The 14,672-nt window shown below is 45.2% G+C and overlaps 1 protein-coding gene across 1 annotated transcript in view; it reads right to left on the bottom strand.

Moving 5' to 3' along the window:
* The window catches only part of C8H10orf90 (chromosome 8 C10orf90 homolog), a 30,519-nt gene extending 25,406 nt beyond the window's left edge, over positions 1-5,113 (bottom strand). Inside the window, exons 1-2 of the mRNA XM_053949789.1 lie at positions 4,890-5,113; positions 3,714-4,779 (exon numbers count right to left, since the gene is read on the bottom strand). Coding sequence (XP_053805764.1) covers positions 3,714-4,779; positions 4,890-4,901 — 1,078 coding nt within the window. The 5' untranslated portion in view covers positions 4,902-5,113. The remainder of the gene's footprint in view (positions 1-3,713; positions 4,780-4,889) is intronic.
* Between the last annotated feature and the right edge of the window lie 9,559 nt (positions 5,114-14,672).

Here is a 14,672-nt window from a genome sequence, read left to right as displayed (position 1 = left end):
GTGAAGGCGCTCAGGTGTGAAGTTTACTGCTATCTAAGCTCAAATGGATAAATTTAGATGTTGGCATTTATAATCTTCCATAGAAAAGGGATGATATTGTTTAATCAAGAGGTCAAAAAGAATTTAAAATTGTCCCATTTTCTTCTTTTTTCTCCTTTTTAATAATTCAGCCTAGTGCCCAGTAGGGTAATAGATAGTGAAAGATGGATGGAGAACTAGACATTCATGGGGAATATATTCTTCATGAAAGGAAGGTGAGAAATTAATATTAAAAATGTTCCTGTCTTCAGCAGAAACAAGACTAATCTTTTCATTTCTAACTTACCTTGTATTTATGAGACATCAGCTGCAGACAGGAAAGGAAATTGCAGCATTGCCTAAGAGCAGCGTTAGCAAGTTCTGACAGCTTGTTAAAAGCCATGACCAAAGGCAGGGGGATGCACATCGATCACCCCTGGCAGGGACCTCGTGGAGCTTGGCCTGGGCTGGCCCCTGGCCATATCTCTGAGGTGGGTGGCTCATGTGGCCCCCAGTGGGACCCTTCACACGTTCCTGCAGCTGCCCAAGGGATGGAAATGTTGGCCACTCACTAAAAATAAACACAACTCTGTCCTACGGCTCTGTCCTCCCACGGTTCAAGTCTGACTTCATGTATAACATGGATTTTCCAGCACTTACAATCCCATTTCTTGCCAGATAATGGAAGTAAAGGCCCAAAGCAGCGGAGCCAATAGAAGGGAGAGTCCACAGTGGGGAAATATCATATTCCATCCTTGGGATGCTCTAGCATGAACCATGGCTTTGAACTCTGAGTCCCAGAGATTTGGATTTCCAAGTGTAATTCCCATCCACGAGCGGAACCCAAGATTTACATTTCATTAATAATCCTAAAGCATCCTTTTCATATGTGGCGCATGGTGGAAATCTGTAACTCTGGAGATTGCCTGGCCCAGCCTCCTGCTGAAAGAAGGGCCTTAGATTAAGTTATCCAGGCCCGTGTAAAGCCAAGTCTTGAATGAGGGATTTGGACATGAAATAATATGAGTAATACAGTAAGTAGAGTCATCATTACTGCAATGAAGTCACACAAAAGATTAGGAAAAAGACACTCAACTGGGCCTATAGGAAACGGCAAACCCAGCCCCAGCACCTGTAAAGCAGAGAAGTATTCAGGTGCTTTGTCCAACTCAGATCCTTATAAAGCAACCTGCACATCCTGGAAACCGCATTTACAGATTTCATAGAGAGAAGTGTAGCCTCAAAAGTATTTTTTTTTTTTTTTTTTTTTCAGCATAGTGATGTTATTACCACTTGTATTTCTGCTGGCAGGAAGCTCTTGCCTACAGCTGCAAACTAATATAAACTCCAACTTTCTGGGTCATCAGAAATGTAATGGACAAAGTGCTCTCTGCAGTTACCTCATCCATAAGATAACTGAGTTAAAGCATGAACACTGTGGCAAAACTTGTTCACTGTCCCTTCTTTGCTGGTTCTCCTTTCTTTTTAAACACTTCATTTCACAAACATTTAATTGTATAAACATGGAGAAGAGCAAAGCTTAACAGGAATGGGTTTGAATTCATAAACAGCAGAGGAAAAAATATACAAAATAACTGGGAATTTAGAATGGGATAAAAGTTCTTCTCCAAAAGGGTTGTTCAGTCCTAGAGGGATTTAAAAACCCTTTGGATACGGCACTTGGGGACATGGGTCAGTGGTGGCCTTGGCAGTGCTGGGGGATGGTTTGACTGGATTATCTTAAAGGTCTTTTCAAACATTAATGTTTCCCCGATTGATAATCTCATACCAATACTTCTCCTCCTCGCTTCACCCAGTCCAGAAGTAAAAAGGACTCAGTTTTTCATTTGTCCCAGGTTAAAATCACACCATTCCCTCTCGTTTTGAGGCCCAGTGTGGATGTCCCATGCATTTTACCAAGTTTCTCATGGTTTGTCCCATTTAGTGGTTGATGGCCGTGCACGAGCTCATTGCTTGGATGATCCTGCTGAGAAAGCCTGTGGTTCTGGAGCATTATTCTGGTTGTTTATACAAATTTCACACAGGAAAGTTGTAGTAAGCTGATAAACAGCTCCTTACACGTTACAAAGGGTCTAAGCAAGAGAAATGTATATCTTTGCATTCTACATTATGGCCCACACAAAAGGTGGAAGCAGTTAAAAGGTAACACTTCCCATGTTTATTTACACCTATAGTCTTGTGTACACAAATGGTGGAAGTCCTTTATCACAAACCTGTATTTCTCAGCTCCTAACTTCACTGATTTCCCCCTTTCGGTAAAACTATGGAACCATGAGCAGCCTCCCAACACACTTTCTAATTATTTCTAGTAAAAGTGGTTCTTCCATGCCACCATGGCATCACTAAGCCCAGGGAAGGCTCAGTTTTAAATCTGCTTTATCACAGAGAAACCTTAGATGGTGTTGAACAAAGCCTTGAATACATAACACTCCCCATGGAGTGATATTCCCTGATATTAAAAATTAAGATATATACAACAAAATGTTTCATTTGCTGGTGCCATCCCTTTATATTTCCACCCCAAACCCCTTAGCACTGGTTGGCATCTTCCCTCTCCTGCTCCCCACTGTGCCTTCTCCCTTCCAACACCACACAGCCTGGATTATGCTTAGGAAAATGGAGGAATATTTTATCTCAGGCTCTGCCCCTGCAGGAACAATCCCATTGATTTCAGGCATGGAGAAGGGAGAGCAGCAGAGGCTGCAAGGAGTTTGCACCTTGCCCAGCCCTCGAGGCAGCGTGGGGCTTCTCATCTTTCTGTTTCCTTCCACTTGCACACTGGAAGGATGAAGGTACAAAGGAGCTTTAGGAAGTGGCTCATGTTCATGCACTGACCCTTAGATCAAAAAGGCCATATAAGAACAGGGTAATTGTAATTAAGTGTAGCCCAAGGCTGCAGGATACAGAGGGGGTGAGTTTAATCTTTGTGCTTTTGGTAAAAAACAGACTCCACTCATTGCCAATCTTCCCATCCACCTTCCCTTCCTGGAAAGGCAATAAGCTCAGCTATGGTTATCCAAGTGTGCTGGAAAATCCCAGTGCAGCAGGAGCTGCACCACTCTGGGCAGGAAGCAATCCCCAGGGCCCCTCTCCCTTCCCCAAGGAGCAATGCCGCAAAGAACATTTTGTGTTTGTAAAATGCTTGGAAAGGTTGGAAACAAATGTGTTCAAGATTTCCAAACCTTTTACCTGGTTCCATTAAGTATAAAAGCCTGGGATTATTACTGTAGCCTTCTAAGTAAAAGCTGAAAACAAGATCATTTTTAATTGCAAGAAGCACAAAACCAAGCTCAGTACAGTCATCTCCTTCTTAAATTCACACCTTGAAATTCAGCTCTTATGGAAACATAAACCTAATTATTTTCAGGGGATAAGCATTTGCACATTGCTGAGAGAATAATAAAAAAAACCTGTTATAAATGGCTAAAAAAAAGAGGTTTAATGAAGAAAACACAGGGGGATTTTTCTCTCTCAGCTGATGAGCAGCACACATCACTGCCATAGCAAATATTCATGGCAGTGCTGGAGCTGGAAACCTCTGGGTTGTGCTCTAACTCCCTGAGCCTCTGCAGAAGCAAGGATTGCTCTTATCTTCTCTCACAGGATCACTGTGGTGGGGCTGCTCCAGCCTGAACCTCTGCTCCACCAGCCTGAGGTTTGTGGAAATGACTTACCTGCCTCATTGCTTGAATTAGGAATTTGGAGGGAAAACACCGTGTGGTGGCTGCCAGGCTGCTCATCCTCTTCCGCTGCTGCTGCTGCCTTGTGAGGTCCTCTGGGAATATCCACAAATGCTGGAAGTCCCGAGGCAAAGACACTTTGCAAAGGGTGTTTACGACCCAAATGTCCTTCCTTTGTTTTCTCCTCCTTAATTACCTTATTTCCCGTGAAGTCTGTGCTCAGGTGGGATCTGAGTGGAGCCTCGTGTGCTCCTGGGAGCTCCCTTGGAGCTCTCTCCTCCATGGGCTCTCCATTAGCTATGCCATCTACTCCATCTGCTGTTAATCCGGACAAACTGCACTTCAGGCTCAAGGACAACGTGGATCTATACATTTTTTGGCATTGAGCTCGAGGCTGGTCAATGCACACACTGAGCGACTTGTCCAAATAATAGATGGTGTTTGGACACGGCTCAGACACCTGGAGCTGGACACAGGAGATGAATGAAGGTGGAATTTTCTCCCTCCCATCACTGCTTTGGAGACCCACGCCATCCTCCTTGATTCCAGGGTCAAAAAGCTGCTTTTGGGGTTCTTCACCTAAGTTTGAGCAAGACTTGGAAGCCTTTAAAGGAGGTTGGTTGGCATGGGCTGGGGGAGGCCAGCGCTCGAGGAGAGCAGGGACCTTGCTGGAGGTGGGGGACACGGTGCTGGGCTCCTGGCCAGCCCCAGGGCCACGTGCCAGGCCTCCAGAGCCCACAGGAACACGCCTGGCTGTGACAGTGATGGAGGCAAAGCCTCTCTGCTGGCCTGGCCACTGCTTTGGGCTGGGAGAGTCCGATGGTGACATGGTGTCTTCTAAGGATGCCTGAATCTCTAACCGGCTGGGAAGCACCAAAAATGTTCTGCTCACGATGGCTGAGCCCTGGTTAGGCAAGGATGGCTTCGTGTGACAAGCTCTGGGCTGGGGGATCAGGGCCTGCATAGGCAGAGAGAGCTGGTTTCCTCTGGACTTATCCTCATCAATCTGAGCAATGATTACGGGTGAAATCAATCTTGTGTTTTGGGAAGGCAGAGATTCCTGCAAATGAAAAGATTTCCAGTTATCACCGTACTCCAATATCCTGTGTGCAACTGTTTCTCATCCACCATCTATCACAGCAGAGGGTTTTGTTCAAGATCTCTTGTTACCTTTCCATTCATAATAACTATTTTGTCATTTAAAAATGTACGCTCTTGAAATCAGCTCTGAATTGTCTGGGAGGCTTCAATGAAAACTTATCACTCTGGTGAAGGGAAAAATATTAACATTTAAAACCTGCATTCCATAGTATTATTTTGAGTATTTAACTCATGACCATGGATGGGATTGGTGGGTGTTTAAAAATGGACATGGCAAAGACCGTTGCCAGTTTCAGACTATAATCTCTTCTTTCATGATGATCTGCTGGAATTTAGAATGTGTTTAAGTACTCTGTGGATCACTGGCCTGTGACATCACATGCTGCAGAAGACATGGGCACCAGGGGCATGACAGCGTTACAACCTCACCAGTTATAGGCATGGAAAACTCCCAAAAATTGATACAGTTACCCACAAGGGCTCTGAGTACTATTTTAGTTAATTAGTTCTCTCTTTCTTATGATTCCTTGGTGACACCTGCCAACCATGTACAAACACACATGTACAAGATTGATTGACAGTGGCCCAGAGACTGAGAGTGGCCCATATTAATTTTTCCATCCATGACAGGAAACATCCATCTTGATAGACCACACCTTACTTCCCTCGAGGTGACAAAGGAGGTGCTTTTATGTTCCAGCTCTCTGACAGAGTAAACCTGAGTTTAAAGCCTCCTGCTATTGTTATCTACCCCGCTGGGCACATAAATCCCATGCAATAAAGCATCTGGCCTAATCTCATTGCTGCTGTAAACTGGCTGATTAGATTGCTCCTGCCCTGTGTTCCCAGATCTCTTGATCCTAATAGATAAAACAAAAAACAAAAAAACAAAAACCAAAAAACCAAGACAACACTGAATTGGCAAGCAGAATCTGAGGATTAGCTTCCTAAAGAAAGCCCATTCTGTGTTTAGGTGCCATCGACTCCTGCTTGTTAGGAGTTCACCCCAGTCCTAGCTGAGTGTCTCTATCAACTGATAATCGATGCCAGGACTCAACAAGGGCTTCACAAAACACAACATTGTTCTTCCTCCAGGAGACTGTGAGGGTGACAGCACTATAACCTCCCTGGTGCCATGCCCTTCTCAGGAAGGGAGGAATGATGCCTCAGGTTTAGCTTTTCTATTTCTCACATTCTGTGCTGCTTTAGTGTGAGGGTCTGGGCTTCATCTCAGGGGATGGTGAGCTCTCTGCACAGAGCAGGGAGACAAAACAATTCCTGCTCCAGCTGGGCACCAAGGACAAATGATCCAAATCTCAGCCCAGGAGCACAAACAGCGTGGGCTGGAGAGAGAAAAACAAGCAGGATGGGAGTGCCTGGGCTAAAGCTGGAATGGGACAATGAACTGCAAGGTGCAAATGGAGCAGAGCTGATCCCAGTGAGAGCCCCCGGGAGCGCTCGTGCATTTTGGGACCATTTTGGTTCCTCTTGGCTGCAGCCCTGGCTGGGCTCTGGTGCTGCCCAAGGTGGATCCATGAGGAGATCCTTTGAATAAATCCCTGCTTTATTCTGTGACTCTGCCCAGCCTCTGCTCTAGGGCAGCCTGCACAAGGCATCAGGGTGACACTGCCCTGGAGCCCATGGGAAGATGATCTTTAAGGACCTTTCCAACTCAAATCATTCCATGATTCTGAGCTCCTATGAAACCATCCTCATGGTCCTCCTCCATGCAGGAAAACACCACCAGAAACAGTTGCTTTTTATCTCTTGGGAAGGAACCTCTTGGGAACCCAAATGGGCAGAGGTAGATCAAGAGTTTATTAACGAAGTGAAATGCCAGATAAATTTTATCAACTCTTTAAACCAGCTGCCTGTGGTTTGGACAATTCAATAATTTCACAGCCTCAGGGAAAGCATTTTCTTCCTCCTCTGTTTCTTTCATGGTTTGTAACAACATTTGCCTCATATTTTTTTCACTTCATTTACTTCTACCTACAGTTTTAAGACCTTTGCAATGCCTTCCAAAACTCTCAAGTTCCCCCAGATTTCTACAGGGCACCAAAGAAGAATGTTTCTTAAGAGACTTTATTTTGGATGCATCTCTCATGCTCCAGTAGTTAATTTGACATTTATTTCTTTTGTTGAGGGCTGCACAGATGGAGACATCCTGCAAGAGTCCAAAGGCATGTCAGAAACGCTCCTGATTAGCTACGAACTTCTGTGCCAATATTTTAAATAATTTACTTTTCCTTTTTCCTGTTGAAAATATGTATTATTTTCTCCTCCCAATCCCAGCTGATCCTGTGCTTGTTGGGAGCTTTCAAGCTTCGCTGCATCTTGTGAAAAAAGCCCACACAAACACAAAGTAATTGTGGTGAGCTGAAAACCTCAGGCTTTATCCTGAGGACATATCAGGCAGAGTGTATTGATATTTGGGATATTGCTTGATTTAGCCTTGTGGAGGGCTTTTTACAACTTCTTTTCCCCAACAAAACATGCCATTTTTCCCCCTCACCAAGAGCACGCAGAGTCACAACACTTAACCATCGTTATATTTGGCTTTTCTGCTGCCTAAGCTAAGCTTAGCTAAACAAAACCAAGTCCAAACCTACTGCTCAGCAATCAGTGATTGTTTTTTAAACCCTCCTGAATTCTGCTGACTGCTCCCCAAACAGAACTTATTTATTTTACCTTGGTAGGGCTGGATTTTCCCCACACACCACTCTCCGGCTGAAGGCCTGTGCATGTCCTCTGACCATCAGGGCCCCAGCGCTTTTGTGTCACCCCTGGGGAAAAACACAGAGAAAGGAACGTTACTGTCAGTGTTCTGGAGGAGATAAATGAGAAACTGTGCTTTTAAATGGAGTGCAGCAGGAGGGAAGGAGTCAAGGAGTGATCTGATTGCCCTGGGATCTGTTTCTCCCCCTCCGCAGAAGAGGCTCTCAAAACACCTTGGGATCCTACTGCAAGGACTTGGACAGCCCCACGCTGTGTCCAGGGCTGATCCAAAGCTTCACTATCTCTGCTTTTGATTTCCATGGCTTTGGGCACGACTGGGGAAGCCGGGAAATGTGGATTTCAGCAAACACCCCTTTTGTGCTCTCTGCACAACGGGGAGCACAGACAGCCCAGCAAGGAGCTGGATTTCACTGGCACTGAGGCACCTTCACATTTAAAGAGCTGCAGTGATTTTCCAAACCACGTCCACAAATTCTATCACATCACAACATTCCCAGTTCAGTGATAACTGTTCCACCAGCATCTCAACCTCTGCTTTTGTCACGGGCTGTTTTCTATGAGCACTGTTCTCCCTCTGCAGCTTTTTACATGGAGCTAATTTCCATTTAACACAGTCTGGGCTATTGCACTGATACATTACGTCTGCTGTCAACTGTTTTGCCAGAAATTACGTTACTTTCTAGTTTGTATTAAGCATCCAGAATTAATTTTCAGAAATTCTCCATTTGGACTGAAATCTCTTGACGTTCCTGGCTGTTGTTTTACAGCAACATGTCACACCACTGGTAAGACCTTTTGTATTATTTTTCTTCCACCCAGGCAGGCTGCCACAGGAGAAAATTTTTTGCTAAGCACAAATTCAGTTGATGTGTTACATTATATTAACAAAGGAGTATAAATCAGCTCCACTTTAGGAATTGTTTATTAAACCATGCCCACCACAACAGAATTCATCTCCTTGGGCAAGAGGAGGAAGATATCAGATCTATCCCTCAAGAAATCTTTAGTCCCACCACAACATTTAGAGGGTTTTTTGATGAGCTTTTTGTTTTAGTAAGGTACACTAAAATATGCTTTAACACTTCCCTAGCATAACTCCAAGATGCCAATGCCACCACGTTTGTTTTTGTCATTGAGCAGCAGAGTCCAGAGCCACAGAGCAAACAGCTGGACTCATTAGCCACAGTGTGGGAAAAACCAGAATCCAGCAAACAGCCAGAGCAGAGGGCCCACTCCGTGGTGTTTGGCAAAGGAATAATGCTGGGCTGCAATCAGTGCAAAGGCAGGAGCCTGGTCTAGCACTGGAAACTGCTGGCACCAAACACGGGCGAGATGCCCTTGGAGCCAGCTCCTCACCCTGTCGTGGTGCACGGTGGGGAGGACAGGATCCAAGGACAAAATCCTCCTCTGCTGCTGGGGAAACCTCATGGAAAGGTTATTTTCAGTGTATCAGTGCTGTGGTGAATCACACATGGACACCTTCATGGTGAAGAGCAGCCACGTGTGCTCTTATTTATTTTTTAAAACAATTAAATGGGGAATAACCTGCAGAGAGGGGTAAAGAAGAAATTCTTGGATTGAGTGAGACATTAATAAAAATTTGATAACAAAACCCTATGTAATTAAAGTAACAACTTCCACTAAGTTATCAATATTTTCCAGAAATGCTTTGCAGTAAAAACCCTGCAGTTGTCTCAGATCAAAGAGGAAACCACAACAGGAGATCATCAACTTTTGAACGTCAGCTGGTGCACAAGGAAATCCAGAGGCAGTCCAGGGATAAATCAGATCCCACAGGCTCATTCTTCCATGAATTTCATTCAAATGCATTTCCAGCACCAGAGAAATGTTGAGGACTACAGGGTCAGAGAAGAACAGGTTGTCAAAGTCCACACAGCAGATTGCACGTAACGAGTAAATTTTTCTTATCCAAGTAACCTCCCATGATTAGCAATAATCTGTGGGTAGAACCTTCCAATATCCCACAGATCCCTTGGAACAGATTGGTAAATTTATGCCTGTCTAACTTTAAAAATAGCTGTTTCTGAAGCAGAGAAGGCAAGAAAGAATCAAGGTGAGAAGAAGAGGAAATATTTATTTCCTTTGCTAAATTATCCACAGTGGAGTTTTGCATTGCCTTTTGTACCCTATCCCATGCAAGGACATTCTCATATTGCTATAGGAATCCTACAGCTGGAAAACACTCAAACTTTTGGCAAGTCATTGAATGTATTTGCTGAGACAGATTAAATGGCATTGGTGGCAAAAGCACTGGCATTTATCATGGTGTTATTAAATCTGTCCTTGGAAGCTTCACGTTTGTTAATTCGTGTTAAGAGAACAAGAAAAAAAAAAAAAACAAAACCCCAAACCTTTAAAAAGAGCTTGAATCTGTGTTTGCAGTGCAGGCACTACAGGGAGCACAAGGCTTTAGCTGAGATGTGTCACACAGCGAGCGTTCAAATTCTCACTGCTGACAAAACACATTGCCCTGGAACCCTTACTGCACAACAAAATGCAAAGTTCACTTTTTCCCTGGTGCAAGAGCATGAAAGAAATGGCATTTCAGGTACCTTCTGTCTCTGTGGGGAGCAGGAGAAACTTATTTGTCTCCAAGCTGAAATCCTGGGGATTGTTTTAACCTCCCCAGACCTTCCCTTCCCACCACAATCGATTAAAAATGGGAGATGCCATGAGGAACAGAGGAGCAACTGCTGACCTCTGTCCTGTGACATCCTCACTCTTCTTCATTTTCTCCCCTCACAAATCCTGTTTGTTGAACCAAATGCTTCCTTGGCAAGGGAGTTGGAGATGTTTAGCCTGGAGAAAAGGAGACTCAGGGGTGACCTCAACACTCTCCACAGCTCCTGAAAGGTGGCTGTGCTCAGCTGGGCTTGGGCTCTTTCTCCAGGAACTGACAGAACCAGAGCACACAGCCTCAAGCTGCACCAAGAGAAATACAGGTTGGATATCAGGAAAAAGTTTTTACAGAAAGGTGATAAAATTCTGGAATGTTCTGCCCAGGGAGGTGGTGGAGTTCCCATCCCTGGGTGTGTTTAACAAAGCCTGGATGTGGCACTGGGTGCCAGGGTTGAGTTGAGCTGTTGGGGCTGGGTTGGACTCGATGATCTTGAAGGTCTCTTCCAACCCAGTCATCCTGTGAATTCTGGGAATTCTGGGAATTCTGGGAATTCTGGGAATTCTGTGAGGCATCTGGACATCCGGCTGTAGCCCAGGGCTTTCCTAATTACAGAGCACAGCTGGAACAGATTCCCCCAGTCTCGAGTGCCTGGATCCTGCCTCGGGCCAACTGGCAGCTGCCTCAGAAAATGGCTCAGCAAAGATGTGCTTGTAAATCAGCTGCTGAAGCCCAGATCGATGGCAAAGGTGATGGTGCTGCTGAGGAATCACTGCCTGGGAATGTTTGGCAGGCCCAGGACAGCCCCACACGGAGCCAGCTCAGGATTTTTGCAAAACTTGGGACTCACATAAAAACCATGGAAAATGCTGCTTTTCCCAGTGGTTCAGGTCTTTGCCAGGCTGGGGGACACTGTTTGGTGACAAATCAGGTGTGAGAAGGACATTGAGAGGCTGGAGTGTGTCCAGTGAAGGGAACAGAGCTGGGAAAGGGCTGGAGAATTCCTGAGGGAGCTGGGAAGGGGCTCAGCCTGGAGAAAAGGGGGGTCAGGGGGGACCTTGTGGCTCTGCACAGCTCCTGACAGGAGGGGACAGCCGGGTGGGTCGGGCTCTGCTCCAGGGAACAGGGACAGGAGGAGAGGGAACGGCCTCAGGCTGGGCTCAGGGTGGATATTTGGGAAAATTCCTTCACCAAAAGGGTTTTCAAGAATTGGAATGGCTGCCTGGGGAAACAGCAGTATCACCACCTCGGTAGCGTTCAGAAATCTTGTGGATGTGGCACTTGGGGACGTGGGTTAGGGGGGCCTTGGCAGTGCAGGGAGAATGCTTGGACTCGATCTTAGAGAGCTTTTCCAACTTCAGGCATTCTATGATTGACACCCAGAGTGACACCAGGCAGAGCTGGAATGACTTTAGACCACTGGCCCTGGCCTCATCCCCAGCTTTTGTCAGGAAAGTTGCATATTTTAGTCACTTACTGTTCACATGCTGACATATCTCAAATGTGTGTCAGCACTTCTGGTCTCCCTTGTTCTGCTCCAAGCCCTGCTTGCTCTGCACTGACCACGTCCCTTGTCCCCTCTGAGCCACCACCATCAGCTCACAGTGAACTCTGGAGCCTCCAGGAACCTCCAGTGCTTCCCTGAAAACTCCATCAAACAGCACTGCAGAACACACACACTGCTATGCAAAGAGCAAACCTTCTTCACTTTACAAAAAAATTACCTCTTTTGTTGATCTTAGCTCAACATCCATGAGACTGGTGAGGGGAGTTGGACTCCCATCCATGTTCATGGCAGCAGGATCCCTACGGCACTCAAAAATTCCCAAAAATTCCTCAAATTCCCCACTTAGCACCTGGGAGCTAAAGGACAGGGATGGCTCAGCTGCAGGGTCGGGATCAGAGCGATCACTCTGCTAACACGGTGTCTCACTTAAACCTTTTTTTAAGGCCTTTTCTTCCTTCTGTGCATTATTCTTACTGGAGGAAGTAATTTATACTCTGTTTAAAACATTAGAACTGTTTAAATTTCCTCATGGCTTTTTAAAATTCAAACACCTGCGGAAGCCTGGAGGAAACAGAAGTGTCATCATTAAAGATTCATCACGCCCCCTGCTCACTAAGGGCTGGGAGAGATCATGGTTTGCTCCTTCAGATCTGAGGTGAGTCATCCAAAAAATCCACCCGGACGTTAGGGATACATGGGAGATAAAAGAGCCAAGCTGGAACAAGCACTGGAACCAAACCTGTCTTCTGCTCTTCTTCATGTGCCATAAAGAAAGGATATCATAAAACTTGTGTCACCTGAAAGAAAACTGAGCAGCAAAGCTAAGGTTCACTTTCCTGGTATGAAAAGTAGAGACATGAATGCTGAAAATTCCACCTCTTGTCAGAGTTCTTGCTGTGTCAAATTGATTTATAGGGAATTTACCAAAAAAAAGTTGTGTTTAGTTGCTAGTGGGGAGAGCGCTGCGTCTCCAGCAAGCCTTGGCACAGGCACATGGAATGGTTTGGGTTGGAAGGGATCATGGGCAGGGACACCTTTCACTACCCCAGGCTGCTCCAAGCCCAGTCCAAGCTGGCCTTGGACACTTCCAGGGATCCAGGGGCAGCCACAGCTTCTCTTGTTGTCCTTCCTGGACATTCTCCTGAGCCTCCAGGAGTGATGTGAAATTCAAGGAAGAGGGGAGGGGTTACACTGACAATCTCTGCAGGATTTCACATTGAGCAGCCTTGCTGTAAGGCCGGGCAGGAATTTTCACCAGGATGCTTAAAGGAGAACAGGGAGCCATCCTGAGAGCTCAAACACACCGAAAAACCACCCAGGACGTGCTCCTCAAGAGAGGATGGCGGATGGACAGTCCTACAGCCCTCTCAGAGCACCTTTGCTGAACTTACAAAAGCCACCTGCACATGCTGACAACAGGGGTCAAACAGCATCGTGGGCTCCAAGCAGGGAAAGCAGCTCCAGCCCTTTCCTTGAAACCTCCCTTGTCATGAAAAAAAGCCAAACCAACACAAACAAGCACTTTGCCACAAAAGAAAGCACTTGAATGCAGTGGCACAAAATGATGGTGTTTTAAGGCAGCTTGGTGGGGAAAGCTTTCAAATCAGAGCAAGCCTAACAGCCTGAAATCATTTCAGCCTGAACAGGAGTCGTTGTGTAAACAAAACAGAAAAGTTTTCTTTGTTGTTGGGTTTTTTTTAACATGTCAGGACTGTTTTTCTTCTGTTACAAGTGAGATTTGATAAGTGAATTATCTCTCCCTGCTTGCACACCTTGGAGCTGTGCTGGCTGCCCGCAGAGATGATTACAGGATCCACCATGGAAGGGACAAATGGGTTCTGGTCTGCTATCAAAAAGCCACAAGTCATAAATGTCTCATTATGTGTGCCATTAGAAGCAAGGTGCTCATCAGGGGGCTAGAGAGAGCATAAGAATTAGATCTTCAAACCCATGCATAAGTGAAAAAAAATGGTATTTTCATTATGCATTGCTGTTATTCTTTATCTCCAATTAATAATATAAAGACAGGGATCACCCCCAGCACATCCATCACACAGACAAATTAAGAAAATTGTTCAGTTTCTCCCTTTTCCCCTTCTCCTCCTAGTTTTCTTTCTTTTTTTCCCTTTTATTTTTTTCTTAATTTTCAGTGATGTGCTGTTGGGCAATCCAATATTTTCCATACATCTCACCATGATTCTGGGACATAGATACATTTCTATAATCTGGACACATTTTTCTAAGAGGATTTGGCAAAGCAGTGAGAGGAGCATGAACAACAACAACAAAAAAAAAACCCAAATTCTGCTTAGAGAAAAGGAATTCTCTCTAGGAAATCCTGGGAAATTCTGATTCCTCTATGAGGTGCCCTCTGCTCACACCAAGGGAGGTGACACCTTTGGTTCCTTGCCAAAGTTCCTGCTTGGTGACCATTTTATTCTTTTGGGAAACTGCTGATATTTCTTTAACCAAACCCTTCAGTGGGGTCAGGGATCCCAGGGAGGGGTGTTGCCCTGGAGGTGAGGTTTGGGACCATGTGGGAACAGGAAAATCAGTGGGAATCAGCTGGAGATGAGAGGCTGAGAGGCTCTGAAAGTGTCACTGGCCTGGCATGGGAAGCAAGAGAGGGGAAAAACCAAAAGCAAGGCACTCATTGGAGGCTGTTTTACGTAAGAAATTTGTAGCACTGAGTTTTGGGTTAGACCAACCTGAATAAATATATTCAGCATTTCAATATGAACACTGGATGTTTGTACAGAAGTTTGTACAGAAAATAAAGTAACCAGGAGACAAAGAAAGGAGGCGAATCCAAGCAACATCAGCACCAATTTTTTTCTAATTTTAGGGAATTCTGAAGACAATTCCTGGTTCAGAGCCTTGCACTGAGATTCATTAGTACCTACTGTTACATTATTTGGTTTATGGACCCTGAGCGCCCAATATCCTCTCAGAAAAAAAGATGTAATTA

This window comes from Vidua chalybeata, chromosome 8, assembly GCF_026979565.1.
Source record: "Vidua chalybeata isolate OUT-0048 chromosome 8, bVidCha1 merged haplotype, whole genome shotgun sequence".
In the NCBI taxonomy this organism is placed as follows: Eukaryota; Metazoa; Chordata; class Aves; order Passeriformes; family Viduidae; genus Vidua; species Vidua chalybeata.
This window is presented reverse-complemented; position numbering and strand designations above follow the sequence as displayed.